The sequence below is a fragment of the Typopeltis vanoorti genome, chromosome 2 (genome assembly GCF_054136105.1).
Source record: "Typopeltis vanoorti isolate ZY-2024b chromosome 2, IOZ_Tvanoo_1.0, whole genome shotgun sequence".
Lineage (NCBI taxonomy): Eukaryota > Metazoa > Arthropoda > Arachnida > Uropygi > Thelyphonidae > Typopeltis > Typopeltis vanoorti.
This window is the reverse complement of record NC_143550.1, coordinates 165,522,624-165,543,862: the sequence shown is the minus strand read 5'-3', so window position 1 is coordinate 165,543,862 and position 21,239 is coordinate 165,522,624. Positions and strand designations below refer to the sequence as shown.

Here is a 21,239-nt window from a genome sequence, read left to right as displayed (position 1 = left end):
CCGTTACACAAAAATAAAATACAGAAAACACGTGGAACATGGAAGTCGGCATGTATCAGTCATTGTTCAGTAAGTGTACATGATAGTTATTAGAAAAGTTAAAGTCTGACATGCAGAAAGATCTAACAAGCAACTTCCAAATATCACACAGACAGGTGCTTGAGGCTCTAGCTGGCGAAGGGCCCTGAAACATTAGGGACAATTTAAAGGCCCCAAACAATGAGAAGGGGGGGTCCATGAGGACTCTAGCACCTAGGAAAAGTTAATTATGGCTCTTCACATAAAATCATTCCTTGGTTGAGTTTCTGTTGAGTGTGCCTTGTGAGTGGATAACCATCATAGATTCTTTGATGTTATCCTTTATGTAAGGCATTGGGCTCTTGTGCCATCCAATATAATGGTGAGTGTGGGAGAAGTGGAAAGCCAATATGTTATTTTTGTCTCATTTCTAAACTTCCAGATGTTTTCCTTATAAGAAAGAAAATAGTACAACAAATACTATTCGCTGCTCCTGCTCCACAACAAATTCCTGACATTTGCTACAGAACTTCAGTTTCCATCTCTTATACTGATAGACTTAACTTTCTCTCAAAATCACCAATCTGCTAAAATCTCATGACATAAGAGTGGCTTTCAAACCCATTGTGACTATATGAGCTTTATTACAATATAATAAATTCACCTAAGGATCACAACCCTTTTAACAAACATCCTGGAGTTTATAATATTCCATGTTCTTCTGGCCTTTCTTGCATAGCAAACATCTAGAAATTTGGAAATAAGACAAAAAAAAAAATATTGGAGATGAATAAAGAGAAGGCAGCTCAGGCCTAGTTTTCCACTTCTTCCACACTTACCATAATACTGAATTGAACAAGAGCTCCATGCCTTATATACAGGACGACTTCAATGCTTGCAAGATCAAAAACACACTCAACAGAAACCAAGGAATAATTCTATATGACATTTGGAAGTTGCTTATTAGATCTTTCCACAAGTCAGACTTCAACTTTTCTGTCAACTATCACACACTGAACAATGACTGACCCATGCCGGCTTCCATGTATTTTCTGTTTTTTACTTTTGTGTAATGGTTTCCTACATGTTCTGTTTTTCAGTTATGTAATGGTTCATGTTTACTCCTTTACTGTATTTTTTTTTTGTTCTTCCTAACCCAGAAGAAGCCACTAACATGTGGCGAAACTAGTCGGTATAATCATCTCCATGCCTTATATACAGGACGACTTCAATGCTTGCAAGATCAAAAACACACTCAACAGAAACCAAGGAATAATTCTATGTGACATTTGGTAGTTGCTTATTAGATCTTTCCACAAGTCAGACTTCAACTTTTCTGTCAACTATCACACACACTGAACAATGACTGAACCATGCCGGCTTCCATGTATTTTCTGTTTTTTACTTTTGTGTAATGGTTTCCTATATGTTTTGTTTTTCAGTTATGTAATGGTTCATGTTTACTCCTTTACTGTATTTTTTTTTGTTCTTCCTAACCCAGAAGAAGCCACTAACATGTGGCGAAACTAGTCGGTATAATCATCTGTACTATTACGATCTAATAAAACCCAATGTTAATTACCGTATTTGGCAGCATATAAGACATGCCCCCTTTTTTGTATACATTTTTTAGGAAAAATAGATATTTTAGATCCTCTTCCTGATTCCGCCAAGTTGTTATCATTTTCTCAGTTGGGGTTGGCCCAAAATGATTCTCTGCAGCACTGTTTCCATGTTCTTTAGCATACGCAACCACACGTAGCTTGTATGCAATACTGTAGCAATGCCGACATTTTTCAGCCATAATTTGCCAAGAAATTTAGAGAAATTTTAACGGCAGAAATTTATCACCGTTCACAACAACCGCAACAACAACTGGAAAGTTTAAACGAACAGGAACACATCTGTGATTGTCGATGACAGCGCATGCGCATCCACTGAACTCTATGTAACTGGAATGCTCTCACACACCACAACGAAGCAAGAAAGAAATCACATAACTCGGAACAGAGAAATTTTCCAGAAATGAAAGTAATAAAAAACTGAGTATCGACGTATAAGACGCACCCTGTTTTTCAGACCTATTTTCAAAGAAAAAAGTGCATCTTATATGTTGGCAAATACGGTATTTTACATCACATGTTTTTTGGCTGAAAATTCTACATACTCATCCTGTCTTTAGCTGTTTCAACCTGCATCATATGAAGATCTTCAGTTTTTGTGTCTTTCATTTTCTATAAATATTTCCATAGTCATCAGGATTTTCAGCAATAATTTCACAGCTCTGTTTTAAATCTGTTAAAGCATTTTCAGCAGCTCAACACACCTTCATAGTTGAACTGCAAACTAACAGAATAATTCATTCAATCATTCATTTTACATGTTTTCAGTCTCACTTCTTATGTATTTCCTAAAAGTTTTTCTTTTCCTTCAAATTTTTGTCCATCTACAGTCTAATGTACTATGAGTTGACGATCTTCTTGTGTGTGGGATTACTGTTTAACAAAACAAAACAAAAAACTGCACTCTGAAAGTACTGAATGACTAAGCATCTACAAAATGAAATGAGAACATCATTCATATCTGGTACATCTCAATTAAGTAAACTCTCATCATATTAGTATGTCTTCTGAATTTTTAACTATGTTGGCAGATTTTTCTTTCTAGTTGTACATTATGTGTGTGAAAGTGATGGCTGGATCTCAAACTCTGCAGCTAATGCTAGGATTCTACATGGTTTCCTTCTTTCTCTGGTATTTGAATATATCTTTGAGGGTATGATGATGATAATGATGATGTTTCAAATTAATTGATAATGCCCTAAATATTCATTAAGTTTAGCATAGCTTCTACAAAGTGTTGGGTTGTATCTACATCTAGAACATACCAGACATTCACCAAACAGCCCTTTAACTGGCTCAGATTTGATGGAAGAACACTTTACTCCCAGATGTTTTTCCTAACATGTCCCATATATTCTCAATCAGGGGCGAATACTGGCCTTGAAATTCATGCTTGCTCTTGTTATCATTCGGGGAGTGAGAGGTGTGCTTGAAGTCTGATTAGCAAAATAGTGAATTACTGACCATTTAAAATATACATTTAGAAATTTATATACATTTAATGATAAAAATACAACATTTATTTTACAAATGATATTTTATCTTTTTCAATTTAGCTAATTCTACCCTACGGTTCTTCTTTATGAACTGGTCAATAAGATCATCATAAAAAGTTGGTTGTAACTTAATTTTCCCAAGCAGCATGCACACTTGTAAAGGCTGGCTGAAGCTCACTGACTAAAGCTACTTTTTGTTTTTTAAGAAGGGAGCGGAAATGGCTATGCGTGTGCATGAAATCTGCAGCTAGGACCTGGAAGCTCCTACAACCGAGCAAGCCAAAGTAGCTTTGACTAGACAAGCAAGCATTCAATACACAACGCAAAGCTCAATTATTGCAGCGCAAGCTTAAGACGTCTTCTGTCTACAAAAATAAAAGCCTAAATTGAATGCTTATAAATTATCATCATCATGCATATCAAGGATTTATGGCCTGTTCCAGCCTTACAAGTCATCATTGAATTGTTTAAGAGGACGTCCTGGTTTTTGTTTTCCTAATGACTTGTACTTTAAGGCTTGTTTTGGTAGTCTTTCTGTTTTCATTCTTTGAATGTGTTCCATCCATTTATGTTTATATTTTTTAATTTTTTCTGTTACTGGTTCTTGGTTTAATTCTTTCACAATTTCTTCGTTTCTTTTGATCAAATAGGGTACACCTTGCAGTTTTTCTCATAAACTTCATTTCTGCTGTTATTAATCTTTGTTTGTCTTTTTGTTTTATTGTCTAGATTTCACTTCCATACATTAAGACTGGTAGGGCTAATGTATTGTATTCTTTTAGTCTGGTTTGTTTTTGAACTAGGTTTGGTTTAAATATAGAGTTAATCACACCTGTTATTTTTAAATATTTTGCGATTTTTACGTTTATATCATTTGATTTTCATATGTGATCATACATTGTAGGTAGTTCAATAAATTCTACCTACCTGTTCTAAGATCTTGTTATCTATTACTATTTTAGTTCTTGCTGGATCTTGTCCTTTAAAGGCCATAGTTTTTGATTTTTCTGTTGATATTATCATACCATAATCTTTGGATATCTCATTTAGATCTAAAATAGCTTTCTGTAAGTTATCTTTAGAATTTGTAATTATTATTTGGTCGTCGGCAAAGAGGAGAGTGTTTAAGTTTATTGTAGGTGAAAGTTTAATTCCTTGATGTAAATTTTTATTCCATTTTATTATTATTTCATTTAAGTAGATATTAAAAAGAGTTGCTGAGAGGGGACATCCCTGTCGGACCCCTTGGTTTATCTCTCTTGTATATGATAGCTTGTGATTTAATCTTATTTGTATTTGATTATTTTCATATATATTTGTGATAGCTTTTAGGATATTATTTGGTATTTGTCTTTCTTTTAATATGTTAAATAATATGTTTCTTTTAACTTTGTTAAATGCTTTTTCAAAGTCAATAAATGCAATATGTGTTTCTAAATTGTATTCTCTTCTTTTCTCTATTATTAATTTTAGGCAAAAGGCCGGGTCTATACATGATCGTCCTTTTCTAAATCCATTCTGTACTTCTAAAATAAAGTTTTCAGAATATTTCATTAGTTTGCTATGTAAGATTCTGCTATATATTTTGTAACAGGAATTTAGTATACTGATACCTCTATAGCTTTTAGGGTCATCTCTATTACTTTTTTTAAAGATAGAAATCACAATTGCTTTTTTCCATTCTATTGTGGGGGATACCAGTTGAATAAATTTTATTTAAAAATAATAAGAGTCTTTCTTTGAATCTTGTTCCTGTGTATTTATATAGTTTTGAACCTAGCTTATATTCTCCAGGTGATTTTCCGTTTCTTGTTTCTTTCAGGCTGATTTCTAATGCTTATAAATGCATACATTTATTAACAAATAAATATTACTTCTTTCTCAATTAATGAGCTTGCGCAGCAAGCATGGAGAATTAGCCACTGTTCTCAATGGGGTTTAGATCCAAGCTTTGTGGTGGCCAGCGAAGATGGTAGAAATCATTGCTGAACCACTGCTGAACAATTTTTATGCAATAGACCGAAGCATTGTCATCTATGAAATAACCATCATCTGCTGGATAAAAAGTCAACATCGCAGGATGGTCTTGATCTGCAATAATGTTCAGATATTCCTTGGAGGCCACCCGACCTTCCAGCAATATTAGGTACCTGTTCCATACCAACAGAGCATGCCTGACATCATGGCACCACCTCCAGAACCTTAAGTTCTGTATACAAGGCAAGTTGGGTTTATTGTTTCATGGAGATCCCACCAAACTCTCTTCCTACCATTGGTTCTTTGTAGAAATCAGTGGTTTCCATATTAGGCATGCAACTGCAAAGGTTAATCCTCTTCAATTCCTGCGCATAGTTTGGTGAGATATGAGCTGAGAATAGATTTCATTAAATGCTTCAATCAATTGCTGCGCACAACAAGTTCTGTTCATCCATACAAAATTCTCAGATGACAGCAACCTTGTTCCTGACAGACTGTCTTAGGATACAGTTATGCCTTTGAGAGAAATCATGTGGGTTATTTTCCCACTGATTAAACACCTGAAATATCTCATCTTTTGAGAAACTGGTCAGCTCTGCTATTTTCAAAATCAAGGCTACAGCCAGAAAAGCACAACAAGCTCTTTATCGAACTCTGAAAGATCCTTTATTTTTCCCATTGTGATCAACACTATTGATTATTACTGACCAGCAGCATTCTTAAATAGTTGCCTAGAACACATGGCGATGCATGTGACCAAGTATTTTGCATATACACTGCGTGACATTTATGTACATCTACATAAAGGTTTCTAATTCGGTGGCCAGTGTGTGTGTGTGTACACGCATACCAAATTTCTGCAGACTGCACCTCCCAAAAACTAAGAGTTATCAAAACCTTAATTAACAGAGCACATAACATTTGTTCTTCGCCTTCATTTCAACAACAGGAGCTTCTCACAATCAAAACATTAATGGAATCTAATGGTTACAACTCTCACCATAGCAAAACATCCTGCATCCAGACAATACCTGGGGAAAGTACAAGTGTCATGGAGTGTAGGGTGAACTGTTGAGGCTTCAGTAGTTTGAAAACTGAGTGCTCTCTCTTTGCAGGAATTGTGCCTGTGAGTCCTTCACTCCTACTCTTTAACTCTTTCTTAAAATCAAACATGAAAGATAGCATAAGAAAATTCGTTAATACTGTGAATTAAAAAAATCTCCCTCAAAAACAATAGTAGAAAAAATAACATAAAAAAAACAACAAAAATTCACAAAACATCATCCAAAAAAACAACAACAGATTCATACCCACTTTACTAACATTCATGGTCTCAACACAAACGTAAAGTGGTGGTTTTCAAATGGTGCGTATACCACCACTTGAAAACATCCAACCTGATCTACTATTCCTAAGAGAACCTCAACTAGCAGCCTAAACCTTTACTGTCCACCTTAACTTTCATAACTACACTCTGCATGATTCCTTCTGTCCCCAAGGATGAACCTAAGCACTGTTACAGTGTGACACATATTTCCTTGCCTCATTCAGTTACATTCATTTACTGTCAGCATTGCCCTTCCAATTCTGATCAACACTGATCTTTTTAACAATCTGTCTGTGAAATTTCATCATCTACAATTAATATACCCAAACAACGAGAACTGTCTTTCTGTCTGGATGTTAATGTTCGCAATTCAGAATATCTTTCCTTCTCCAATTTCACTCACCAAGCTGGCACAGAAGCTAAGATTTTTGCCCTCAGTAACAATCTTTCATAAATTGTCCACAAGAATACCCAATAATCCTCTCCACTCCCTCAATATCATTGATCTCTTCTTAATGTTATGATCTAAGTGACTTCTGCTCCTCCTCCTCCTTTCCTTGAACAGACTATGGTTTCAACTCTTTGGATCCAGACACCTATTCCAACTGAATAACTGAAACAATTCTTATTTGAACGGAAGCCTTCGTCCTCCACTCCACCCAAAAGCCCAAACTATTATCCAAACGTTGATTTTCTAAGAAGTGTGCCAAAGCAGTTCAAAACAAATTCTGCATATTGCAATAGTACTTCTTGGTATAAACAATACCAGAAAAAGAAACAATAATGAATTAATTTACCTAAACTTGCTAATATTTCACTAGTTAATTCATTATTGTTTTTTATTCCATTTTGAACTGCTGAGGATGTCATGATTTGACCTTTTCTTCTGAAGCTATAGCAAAGATTGAATTTATAAGTTTAATAATTGTATCAGCAATTCCATTACTTTCCAAGAAAAAAATAATAATGACAGGGTATGGGAAATGTTTGGAAGAGTATTTGAATGATTTCAGGATTCCTTATCAGGTTTATATTGAAATCTAGAAAGGGAAAAAAATAATAAAAAAATTCTGAATTACTCTGTGAGTTATTGCTGTTATTAGTATAAATATTTGAAAAAGTATACATTATTTGTCTAGATTGGACTTAACACATTTGTGGTGGGTAGTGTCAGTGCATGCAGAAACTAGCTATACTGTATGCATGACATTTCCAAATTGGGTGGTTGCATTTTTACAGAGCTTATACAGCATGTTAGTTGCAACTTTTTCAGTAGAATTTTATTTGTAAAATTAGCATCTGTCTTAATGATATTGAAAATTTGAAATGCAATTCAAAACTGATTTCAAGTTATATATATATATATATATATATGTGTGTGCATATGTCTTTATTTGCTTTATGTAAATTGTGCACTTTCTTTACTTGATGACTGCATTATAAACAATTGTTACATGCACTTTCTGCAATTGAAAATTTGAAACAGGATGTTAGGACAAATGTATTTAGTCAGCTACTATGTTTAGTGCTACAACAAATCTGTTTTGATTGCATGCATGCAGCATGGGAGGGGAGTGTTTTTCATAATGAAGTGTCATTCTGGTCGTCTCTATTTTTTTATTTTTTGTTGAGTCCATACACGAGAAGTTAGTTGATCAACCTACAGTACCGTGTATGGGTAGTGGGTAGGGAAAGAAGGTAATGACTGTTACATAGAACAGTAGTTACAGGGATGAAGGATGAGGAGAAAAAGCTTATTCTGTGGGTTTCAAGGATCACTGTGAAGGGATGTTGAGTAGCAGCCACGTGTTCCAACGAGCTTAGTACTAAGTGGGGGAATTATTGATGCTATTTCAGATGAACATTTTTCATGGAAATATTTGTAGAATGCACATAGTCCACAGACCAATCTTCTGTGCAAAAGTGGGTGGAGTGAGTTAGTACAAGATGGATCATTAATAAGTCTGATTGCTCTCCTCTGTATTGAGTGAAGCATTTTGAGAGAGCATTTGGGGGTTCCACCCCATTTGTCAGAGCAGTATTCAATGGCTGGGTGGTTTGTATAAGGTTAAAGCTGTTCAGAGGTGAAGTAGTCTTGAGCAAAAGAGAAATCCTAGTTTTATAGAAGCTGAGGATGCAATGATTTGTGATGTGTTTATGCCTCTCCAGGGTAATTCCAAGAAAGGAAATCTCAAATTGTCTGGAAATTTGGGTGTTGTCACAAAATAATGCTGAGAGAAAATGGTTTTTATTTATGAGAAAATAAGACAGTACTGGGTTTTATTAGCATTGAAATTGACTAGGTTATCTGAACCCCATTGGAGGATGGCTTGGAGATAAGAATTTAGGACAGTGGTGGTTCATATTCTGTAGGTTGAGGTGAGTTGTGTAGAGTAAGGTTTATCAAAAGAAAGGGAGGAGTGCAATGCTGTCGTCTGCAAAACTGTGTATTGGGTTGGAGATCAGCTATAGTAAGTCATTGATATATAGTAGGAAGAGGGTTGGTGAGAGGACAGAATCTTGTGGAACCCCGGCATTAGTTGAATGGTGAGAGGATAAAGGAACCATCCACCACCACACATAGTGTGTGTTCAAACAGAAAGCTGGGAATTCAACTACAGAAGTCTTGAGATAGACCAAATGATGGCAGCTTGCCTAGTAAGCCCTTGTGCCAGACCCGATCAAATGCCTTGGAGATATCAAGTGCAACCGCTTGAGATTTGCCAAACTTCTCCATGGCATTTGTTCAGAGATGGGTGATGTATGTGAGCAGATCCATACTGGCGGTCGTTTATTAGGCAGGTACCTTCAAGGTAGTGTAGGAGTCAGGAATTGATGATTTTTTCCATTACTTTAGACAGGACTGAGGTAAGCAAGATGGGGCAGTAGTTAGATGGCAGTGACTTATCACCCTTCTGGGGAATGGGTTGGATATAGGCCAATTTCCAGGCTGTGGGATAGAAATCAGTGGAGTAAGAAAGTATATATATACAGGCGACATAGGGAAGGAGTCAGTTCTGGTGCACAAACCTTCAGGACAATTAGAGGAATGCCATCAGTGCCAGGAGACTTTTTGTGTGTCTAATTTGGACAGTATTTTACTGATTTCTTTCTGGCAAAAGGATATAGTAGGCATTGTATGTTGGGCATCTGGAATGGTTGGAGGACATTTGCCATTGTCAATTATGCATGCATTGGAAGCAAAGTGTGAGGCCAGGAGATTGGCCTTTTCTGTAGGTGATGATGCAATAGATTGCTCTATTGCATCATCATCATCATACCCAGATGCAATCTGGGTATGATAAGAATGGGAATAGTGTTGGGCAGAAGTAACGACTGATTGCTTTAGCGAGAGACCGAAAAGCTCAACTGCTATTTGGACAGGCAGCTAATTTCCTGCTTTTTGCTCTTTCAAACTCTGTTTTGGAAACATTGATTGTTTTTTTTGCATTTATTTTTGGGCATGAGTATAAGCTCTAAAGGAGGATGGAGTTTTTGATTTGAGCAAGTTATGGTATGTTTGGTTTATCATTTGAACAGCCTTAGCACATCTTTTAGAAAACAGGGTTTAGTTAGGGAATGGCGGGTCAGAGTACTGTGGGTAATGTTTGTTTCCATGCCAGTGAGGATTACTTTAGTTATAAGTTTGGTGCATGTGTTTGAGTTGGAAAGTCGGAAGCAGTAGTCACCCTTCTGGGAAACCATTGCTAATTATAGTACATAGGCTGTAAATGTGTCTGTACTGTAATAAGTGATAAATAAAACTACTTGTTTTTCTTGCACTGCAGTATAGTGTCTATTGAGAATGGAATATTTTTCACAGTATAGGAAAATTTTTATTCCAGTCCTCAGAAAGAATAGATGTAATAAAAATTAATCTATTCCTAAATAAAAATAAATCCCTCTATGCATTATAAGAAGTAGTTAATCTACAACAAAATACTAGCATATGCAAGATATCTATTATCGATAAGACAGAAAAAATGCTGACAAAAAGAGAAAATTTGATGAATGTAGGATTCAAGAAAGGGTGGATAATTCCGATGATGATGATGATTGGAAATTATGTATCTATTACTATATAAAAAGCATATACTGATCACTAGTGAATAAAAGAAACTTCATAGAAAACAGAGAAATAAATATGCATAAGAAGCATCATAAATTGCACAAGATAATTTGCTCCTCCATCAATCCACATGTATTCCTGTCATGCCTAACTGAATCACTTGATCAGCACAATTATTAGCTCATTGGATTAACCCCTTCTTACAGTTATCTACTGAGCTACTAAATGTAAGCAGTGGCTGTTTATTATTGATTACTTATGTATAGATTGCAAAACAAATGTCTCTTCATCTCTACATAAGTTTTTTTTTTTAATTATGCCATCACAAATGCCTATGTGCATGTCAGAGCTCATAGGACCAGATGTTATTTCGCTCCACCCAGCAGCTTATATGACACACACACACACACACACACACACACACACACACACACACACACACACACACACACACACACACACACACACATTATATATGTTTACCAATAATGAAAGTATTTCTATTCAAACCTGTTCTTTCTCTTCCTTATATTCAAATATGCCAACCAAGTATAGAATTCTTCTTAAATATTGTTTTCTAATATATCCTCAAACAAATTAACCCCCCCCACTATGCAGATTTGGTTATAATCAAAAAACTGTCACAATATGTGGCATGTCCACTGATAGCAAGTATGAAATTTCTGTGCCCCATAGAAATTTCATGTGTTTTCTCTTGCCCTGCCTAGATGATTACAGTGGCAGCAAGAGTTCTGATCACCCAATGTGAATGTTGAATGCCTTCAGTATTATTCAGTTATTCTATTCTGTTCTAAACTTTTTTTTTTATTCAGATCACTCACAACATATTTTTTACTTTGTCTATTTATCACATTCTTAGATTTACTTGAAGTTTAACTAAATAACCAAGATAAGTTTAAATTAATATACAAATGAGCAAAGATCATTTATTAATTACCATCTAAAAATTAAAAAGAGATTCTGTTGGTAATCTGTAGAGATAAATTATACCCAAATACTGGATTAAGGTTACAAAAAATACTAACATTTTAAATCCAGATTAAGCATTTAAAAGAAGCACTAAAACATTTCTTACTTTTGCATTCTGAATGCATGGACAAAGAGCCCATGCTGCATTTTCTTGAACATCAGGACTTTTACTTTTCAAATGAGACCACAAGAGTCTAACACCTTCCATTTTTTCAATTATACTGAAATAAAGTATAAAATACATAAAATTGAAATTCAGATAGAGGATTTAAATAAAACAATGCTATTTTAAATGCAAATATTTACTGGAAAAAAAAACTAATATACAGTAGCAAATAATGTGAATGACAGTTTGGAGTGTAAATGTTTTTCATTTGTAGTGAGCAAGTTCAGTGTGATCACAATGTATATATATACAATATACTTCAGCATATATGGTCAGTGTAATTTAGCGTTCATGTAAAATTGATGATTTTTATTTGTTATATTATATTTTTCCTTAGAAAATTAGGGTTTTATAATATATTAGAGTAGATTTTTCTCTTTTTAGAGTATTCAGTGTCTTTATAACACATTTTTATTAATATTTTAATATTAAATATAGGTGTAAATATAGGAGGAATAACATAAGTACCAGATCAACATAATAGGGGTGACTGAAACAAAAAAAGACAAACTGGTGATATCTTTCTGAGCAGAAAATATAAAATGTTATATTCAGGCAATGACAATCAAGGAAAAGAAGGAGTAGCCATAGTATTCAACACTAAATACGAGGCTAATCTTCTTGAATGGCAGGCAGACTCAAGCAGAGTGATGTGGGCAAATATCAGAATGGGGAACGGGAGAATGAGACTTATTAGCCTCATTCTCCCGGTCCCACAGAAGATTCTACTAAGGTAGAAGTGAAGGAATTTTTTGAGGCTTTAGAGAAAGCAACTGACACAATGAAAAAGGAAAAGTTGGTCCTTCTTAGGGATCTAAATAGCAGAGTATGAAATGATTGTCAGATATACAAAAATATTTTGGGAAAATCTGGAGGAAGGAGCAAAACTAATAATAATGGCAAATACCTATTTGATTTCTGGTGAGGACATGAACTGATTATTACTAACACAATGTTCCAACATAAAAATGTGCACAAATTCACATGGAAAGAAGAGGCAAGGAATACAAAAAGTCTCATTGACTATGTTATTGTTGATAGTGATGTTTTCTCCCTGGTTCAGGACACCAAAGTGTACAGGGGATTTGAAATTGGAAGTGATCACTATTTAGTCTTGAGCAGGATAAAATTGAATTTCATATCCGTGATTGATTCAGCCAGAGAAGCATGTGGTGAGGTTGTCTGCAAGGATAGGAAAATCAGAACTCCATGGTGGACACAGGAAGTTAAAGAGGCAGTGAAGGAAAAGAAGAAAGCATATCAAAAGTACCTGCCAAATAAGTCAGCTTGTGCTCTTAGAGAATACAGAGACAAATGTAAGAAAGCTCAACACTGTGTAAAACTAGCTAAACAAAAGTCATGGGAAGACTTTGGTAAGAACATAGAAAATAAATATAAAGAAGGTGGCAAGATATTCTAGAGGTTGTTGAAGCTCAGAAATGGAGGAAAGAGTGCTGTAAGAAGAATTAGAGATGATAAAGATGACATGAAAACTGGAGAAAAAGATATCCTTGAAGTATGGAGTAATTGCTAAATGAAACAAGCACAGTGGTAAAAAACACCCAACAGGCATGCAGTCAGGTACACATATCCATACTTGAAGTAGAAAAAGCCATCGAAGGCCTGAAATGTGAAAAGGCAGGTGGGAGTAGATGATATTCAACCAGAAATGCTCAAGTATGGACATATAAAAGTCTTACAGTGGCTGCACTGCATAATTCAGAAGGCCTGGACAGAGGAACGAATTCCAGATGATTGGAGTAGAGCTCTAATAGTAACCATATATAAAAAGGGAAATAAAACTGAATGTGAGAATTACAGAGGTATTTCACTACTGGGTGTTCAAGGCAAGATTTATTCCAGTATACTTGAGAAATGGTTGAGAAGAATTGGAAGAAAAGCTTGGTGAAGAACAAGCTGGATTCAGGCTAAATAGAGGCTGTCAGGATCAGATCTTCACTTTACGACAATTAGTTGAGAAAGCATGGGAATATAATAAAGATCTGTATTTAAGCTTTGTCGTTCTGGAAAAGGCATACGATAAGGTGCCAAGAGAGAAGCTATTCAATACACTACAGTTATATGGTATCAATAGGGCATTATATCAAGCAATACTTAGTCTTTATTTGAGTTGCAAGTCAGCAGTTAGAATTGAAGGAAGTATAGGAAGATGGTTTAATATTAAATTTGGTGCCAGACAAGGATGTACATAATCATCTCTGTTATTCATTATCCATATGGATCACATTATGAAGGAAAGCAGTATCAAACCTGATATTAAAATTGGAGATGTTAATAGCAGCTCTTTACTTCGCAGGGATGATGTTATACTTTTAAAAAATCCAGTACAAGACTGCAAGATTCCCTGACTAAATTGAATAACTGTTGTAATAGATATGGTATGAAAGTCAGCAATAACAAGAGAAAGACAATGAAAATAGGCAGAAGCATTGAAAATATCAACTGCATTGTGAATGGAGAACCTATAGAACAAGTTAAACATTTCAGCTACTTAGGCACGATTTTTAGTTAAGATGGTAAATTAAATATGGAAATAGATAACAGAATCAACATAGTTGGTGTGGTAGGAAGTCAATTGAATAAATTTATATGGAATAAGAGAGAAATTAGTCAAACACTAAATTAGCTGTATATAGGATAGTGTTCAAACAAATTTTAACTTATGGATCTGAGAGCTGGGTCAGAAGTAAAACACATGACCAAAGACTAGAGACCACAGATATGAGAGTCCCGAGAAAGATTAGGGGCATGAACAGATGGCATCAGTGACAATATCATATTAAAAACGAGGATATCAGGAAAGAACTTGACATTGTCAACATCTAGGAATGCGTTAGCAGAGCTAATCTCAGGTGGTATGGTCACTTGAACAGAATGGGCGAGGAAAGATTAGCAAAACAAGTGTTCTCTGCCAGGTTAGGAGGAAAAAGAGTCAGAGGAAGACACCAAGATATAGTTGGATTGATATAAAAAGTGCTTTAGAAGATAAAAATATAGGATCTGATAATGTTGGAGTCTTGACAGGTAACAGGTTTGATAGGAAGAAATAAAAATAAAGATAGGAAGAAAATGGTAGATAGGAAGTTAGTAATGATGTAAATTTTTCATGTAGTACTATCATAACTTCTACATCCCTTGAGCATACATGACAGGAATTTGATTATGATGATGCAGGTCTAAAATGGTGCCAAAAACACAGAAGAAACAAAATGCTAACAAGAACAGCGAAGTAGTGTACAAGAAGGTTTTCTCCAAAATGATACCAAAGAGGATATTGAAAATAATTTAACTTTTGAGATCGTTAGGCTAAAGCAGATTATTAGACAAATAACAAGGGAACAACAGAAAATTGAACAGTGTTTAGAAGAATATAGGGAGAATAAAAAAGTTCAGCAGCCAAATGGAAAACAAAGCACAGAATCAGATAAGTTAGTGTGTAATAACAAAAATGTGGTAAGTAAAGTTGATTAATGTATGGTGACTCGTTATTAAGAGGAGTAATAGATGGGAGTGTAACTAAATCGTACTTACCGGGTGCGAAATTTAAGGATGTAAGTGAGAGCATTAGAGTGCAAAAACAGAGGGTGAAAGAAATAACAATTGTGGCTGGTACGAATGAATTGAAAGGTGATAAATTTTTTATGAGAGAGGACTTGAAAGTATTGTTAAAGGTAGCGAAAGAAAAGAGTGAAAGAGTTAGAATGGTGAGTCTGTTACCGCGGTATGACAGAGAGGAGTTTAGAAGGAGGGCCATAATCGCAAATGATATTATGCGCAGGTTATGCAGACGGTGTGGTGTGGAATTTGTGGACGTGTGGAATGAGTTTGATGGGCGAAAGGACTTATACAAGATGGATGGCCTGCATTTGAATGGACTTGGTGTGCGGAGACTGGAAAAAGTGTTGCTGAATGAAGTGAAAATGGATGTGCAGAACCAGGGAAACTAGAACTACCAAGGAGGGGGGAAGTGGATATCCAGACATCAGTGAGACAGTTGAGTGTAAAAATGTATATAATGTACCTGAGCCAGCAATAAGGACAAAAAATGGGAATGGGATATTTAGAATAACGCATCAAGATAGGGGTGGGACAAAGGGAACACTGCAATTCATGTATACTAATGCCAGGAGTATTAGGAACAAGAAGGAAGAATTTTTGGCCTTGATTGGCTCCTCCTGGCCACAGGTTATTGGCATTAGTGAAACATGGCTGACGGAAGATGATATAGTTAGTGGGATAGAATGTGTAGGTTATAGTATGTTTAGGAGGGACAGAGAGAATAAAATTGGGGGAGGGGTGTTATTGATGATAGCTGATGAACTGCAGCCAAGGAGAATTGAAGTATTGCAGGATAGTGAAAGGAGCTCATTTGAATCTATTTGGTGTGAGATTGATACTGGCAGAATAAAATATACAGTTGGGTGCTGCTATAGACCAGGTGATGGAATAGATGGTGGAGATGGTATGCATAAACAAATTGATGAAATGAGTGGAAGGAGGGTAATTATTATGGGGGATTTCAACTATGGTAACATTGATTGGAAGGAGGAGAGGACACATGTGAGGAAGGAAATGGATTTTATTCAATTATTAAGGGATAACTATCTGAAACAGCATGTAATTGAAAATACTAGGGGTGTGAGAGTGCTTGACCTGGTAATAGTATCTGAGAATTTGACTGTAATGAATATGACCATGTTGCCACCTATTGGTGAGAGTGATCATAAGGTCTTGACCTGGGAGGTGGCTAAAGGTGTGAAATTTGTGATTAAGACAGGGTATATGTGGAATTACCATGCTGGCAAGTATGACAAGCTTAGGAGATTGCTTGGATCAGTGCCATGGCATGTACAACTGCAAGGGCTGGACGTCGATAGAGCATGGGAAGTGATCAAAGAGCATTTACAGGAGGTTATGGCTGATTGTATACCTAAGGTCGGAATAGTGAAACAAGGAGGGGTTAAATGGATGAATAACACCATTAAGCTTGAGCTGCAAAAAAAGAAACAACTATGGAGGGAATTTAAAGAAAGGGGTGACCTGCAGGCACACGAACGGTATAAAGTACAGGCCAGAAGGGCAACGAGTGTGGTAAAAACAGCAAAAGCCGATTATGAAAGGAAACTAGCTATGCAAGCAAAAGAGAATCCCAAACAGTTCTTTCAATATGCTGCAAGCAAGAAAAAAACTGTACATGGCAAAATGATTTTAAGGAATGACGATGGTAAAGAGTTCACTGAACCAGTCGATATAGTGGAGTTACTGAGCGTGCACTTTGCAAAAGTATATCATCCAGGTGGTGACGTTGAAAAAATGAAGGAACCATTAGTTTATATGGGAATTGTGATGAATAAAGTGGAGGTGAATAGTCTATTACAGAACCTTAATGTGAATACATCTGTGGGATTGGATGGTATACCGGCACGGGTCTTGCATGAAGCGGCTAATGAATTATCAGTGCCCTTGACCATGTTGTTTAATCTGAGTCTCAGGTCTGGCTTAGTCCCGAAGGCGTGGAAAGAGGGGAAAATAGTTTCACTGCATAAAGGAGGATCCAAGACTATGGTTACAAATTACCGACCGATCAGCATATCAGGAGTCATTATCAAGGTCTTGGAGAAAGTAGTCAAGGGAAAAATACAGGAATGGATTGATGAAAATGAGATACTGTACAGAGCACAGCATGGCTTTGTGAAGGGTAGATCATGCTTCAGTAACTTGCTCAAGTTTTATAACAAGGTGACGGCTGAACTGGATAAGGGAAATGGGTTTACAGTGATACTGCTGGACCTGGCAAAGGCGTTTGACAGGATACCACATGGAATTCTAATCCGTAAACTACAACATATGGGAATGGATATAGGGTTGGTGAGATGGATAGCTGGGTGGTTGATGGAGAGATATCAAAGAGTAGTTTATTCAGGAGTAGAGTCCAAAAAACGGCCTGTGACTAGTGGTGTGCCACAGGGTTCTGTTCTTGGACCACTGCTGTTTAATCTGTTCATTAACGATATAGGGAAGGGTCTAAGTGGGACAGTTCATTTGTTCGCTGATGATGCAAAGTTGGGTAGGGCGATAGTGAATGCAGAAGATGTCAAAGTCTTGCAAGATGACTTAGATAGATTGGAGTTCTGGACTAAGGAGAATGGGTGTCAATTTAATGTGACAAAATGTAAGGTTATGCATTTCGGAGTGAAAAGATTAGCAGCAGTATACCACATTGGTGGAACTGTACTCGAAGAGATTGATGAGGCCAGGGACTTGGGAGTGTTGGTGGATAGGGAGATGAAGTTTAGGGGACACATTGCGAAAGTAGCTAAATCAGCTCATCAACTCACTTGGTTGTTGAAAAATACCTTGACGAGCAGAGAAAAACAAGTTATTGTACCTCTGTACCGAGCCCTGATAAGACCTCATCTCGACTACTGTGCCCAGGTTTGGTCACCTCGGTTCCTTCTTGATGGGGAGGAGGTCGAGAGAATCCAGAGGCGAGTGACTAAGATGATAGCAGGTCTATGGAATGAACCATATGAGAACAGGTTGAAGATTTGTGGGTTGCAGAAACTAGTTGATAGGCGGAAAAGGGGAGATATGATTGAGACATTCAAATTGCTAAAAGGATTCTATAGGATTAATTCAGATGATATTTTTGAGATCAGGACTGGTGGTGGGAGAACTAGGGGACATCCATGGAAGCTGGGCAAGAGCGTGGTTAGCAGGGGTGTTAGAGCTGGGTTCTTTACTTTTAGAGTGGTAAATGAGTGGAATAAGCTGCCAGAGTCTGTTGTGGGTGCTATGACAGTGAGCGAGTTCAAGGCAAGGTATGATAGATACTGTGAGAATGTTGAACAGCTGTGTGAACATGATGTTTAGGGCCTCCCTCGATGAGTCTAAGGACTCCTGGAGTAGCCCGTGGTAATAATAATAATAATAATAATAATTATAAAAAGCAAAATGTTATTTGGTATGGTGACTATCATAAAACTTGCCATTGATGAGCAGGCTATAATGTCAAGTTTTCTCGAAGCAGAAATTAAAAATATAATGCATGCAATTCAAAAACAGAAAAGAAAAGTAAGTGAGATCATAACTGTAGTAGGCTGTAATGACTTAACTAGTAATAAGTTCTTCTGTATGAGAGACGATATGAAAGGGTTGTTGAAAGAGGGGAAGTTAAGAGTGACAAAGTGAGAATAGTAAGTAAGAATTTTACCATGATATGATAAAAATGAATTAAGAAGGGCTATAATGGTAAATAATTCAATGTGTGGGCAATGTAGAAGGAATGGATGCAAGTTTTTGGATGTGTGGAGTGAGTTTAACGGAAGATTGGATTTGTATAAGAGGGACAGTCTAAACTTGAATGTGTTTGGCACCAGGAGTCCTGAAAATTTATTAATTGATATAAGACCTAATGCAGAGAATCAGGGAAACTGAATTCTGGTAGTTGGAATTGTGATAATCTGTATATAACAGTGACAATGTGAGGTAACCATGTAAATGATGGCATGGTTATTATTATAGAAATGATTATGATTCTGTGTTTGTTTGGTTCAGACCTATCAAGCATGTGTAAAGATGTCTAAATAAGTAAGGAACTAGATAAGAACAGAGATCTGCTAGTTCTCGAACTGTGTCATTCAGCCCACAGACAAGTGTATGCAAAAGAGTATGCAGGTAATTCATATTTAATTACAGGTAATTCAATTTGTTGCCTTAATTAATATAATATGTTGGGACCTCATGTTGTAGGCTATTAATGAGACTTGGCTATCAGAAGCAGACATACTAACTGGTATGTCTGCTTCTGTATTTTTAGAAAGGATAGACAGGACAGGAGATTTGGAGGCATGCTGCTAATGATATCAGATGACTTGAATCCAGTTAGAGTTGAGACCTACGACTGCAATACTAGTAACAGTTTTTCTTGTCTGTTGTGAGGTGGAGTCTAACAAGATTAAATACACAGTGGGATGTTGTTACACACCTAGTGGATTGCTTACTAGTGATGAAGAAATGCATCACCAAATAAATACGATGGGTGCAAAAAGAGTAATCATAATGAATCACTTTAATTATCCGAACATGAAACTGAAGATATGAATGAAACTGAATTTATTGAGCTGTTCGAGACAGCTTCCTCAAGCAGCATGTGACAGAAGGAACTTGAGGTCAAAGAGTGTTAGATCTGATTATAGTGTCAGAGGGGAGGGGTCAGTTTAAGACATAATTATTCTGCTTCTGGTTGATGACAGTGATCATGTGGTACTCACTTGGGAAGTGGCTAATGTTCCATTCAGAAAAGGTTACATGCTGAACTACAAAGAAGGAAATTATGACCACCTGAGGGGTATGCTGGGTTCTGTGCCATGGTACCAATTATTGAATGGGAAGGATATTAACAATGTGTGTGTGTGGGAAGTGTTTAAAGAATATTTAAATTATGCGATATCATAATTTAATACTAATAATGCGTCCTAAGAGTTCGAAGAATAAATAGGGCAGGAGTGAAATGGATGTGTAATTTTAACAAGCAAGAGATTCATAAGAAAAAGCTGATGTGGAAGGAATAGTAAACCTCCCTGCCTTTGTAAACTAAAGACAGAATGAATTTGAAAGAATAACTCCACTGAATGCAGATGGTATGTGGATAACTGATGTAAAAGTGATTGTTCAACTAATGAGCAGCCATTTTACTAAAAGCTATCACCCTGGTATATGCAACATTGAACTCATCTGCATCTTGACCATATGAGGACTCTCCTGTGTAGCAGGAGGAAGTACTAGAGCTGTTGCACAAACTGAATAAGAATTCTGCAATAGGAACTGATGGGATATTAGCATGGATGCTAAAAGAGACTTCAACTGAACTGGCTATTCCCTTGGCCAGACTATATAATTTGAGTCTCAGACAGGGAAGATCCCACAGGAGTGGAAAGAATGTATGGTAATCCCATTGCAAGGGAGTGGTGCAAAGAGCGATATATCGAGCTATTGACCAATCAGTATTTCAGGAGAGGTGGTGAAGATTTTGTAAAAGTTAGTTAGGGCTCGCATTCAGAAATGGGTTGACAGTGAATCTCAACTTTGCAACGAGCAACATGGGTTCTAAGGAAAGGTCATGTTTTAGCAACTTGCTCACATTCTATAATAATGTTACCACTAAGACAAGGGAAATGGATATACCATGATATTTTTAGATTTTGCCTAAATCCAAAACTTTTGACAATGCAGCATAGAATACTGTTGCATAAATTGGAGAATATGGGACTGGATTATAAACTATGGCATGGATAAGAGGATAGTTGACTGACACATATCAAAAAGTTGTATATTGGGGCGTGTGAATCTGCAAGATTCAAGGTAACCAGTGGTGTGCCTCAAGGATCAGTCCTTGGTTCACTGTTATTTAATCTGTACATTAATGACATTGGGAAGGATTTGACATGCAATATACAGTTATTTGCTGACGATGCAAAGATAGGTATGGTAATCAGGAGTGCTGCTAATATGCAGTACTTGCAGAATGATTCGAATAATTTGTATGTGAAAA

General features: G+C 36.3%; 1 protein-coding gene across 1 annotated transcript in view; it reads right to left on the bottom strand.

Moving 5' to 3' along the window:
• gudu (Armadillo repeat-containing protein gudu) overlaps nucleotides 1-21,239 on the bottom strand; it is a 319,933-nt gene that overhangs the window by 75,240 nt on the left and 223,454 nt on the right. Inside the window, exon 10 of the mRNA XM_090413819.1 lies at nucleotides 11,606-11,720. Within this exon, the coding sequence (XP_090269945.1) occupies nucleotides 11,606-11,720 (115 nt within the window). The remainder of the gene's footprint in view (nucleotides 1-11,605; nucleotides 11,721-21,239) is intronic.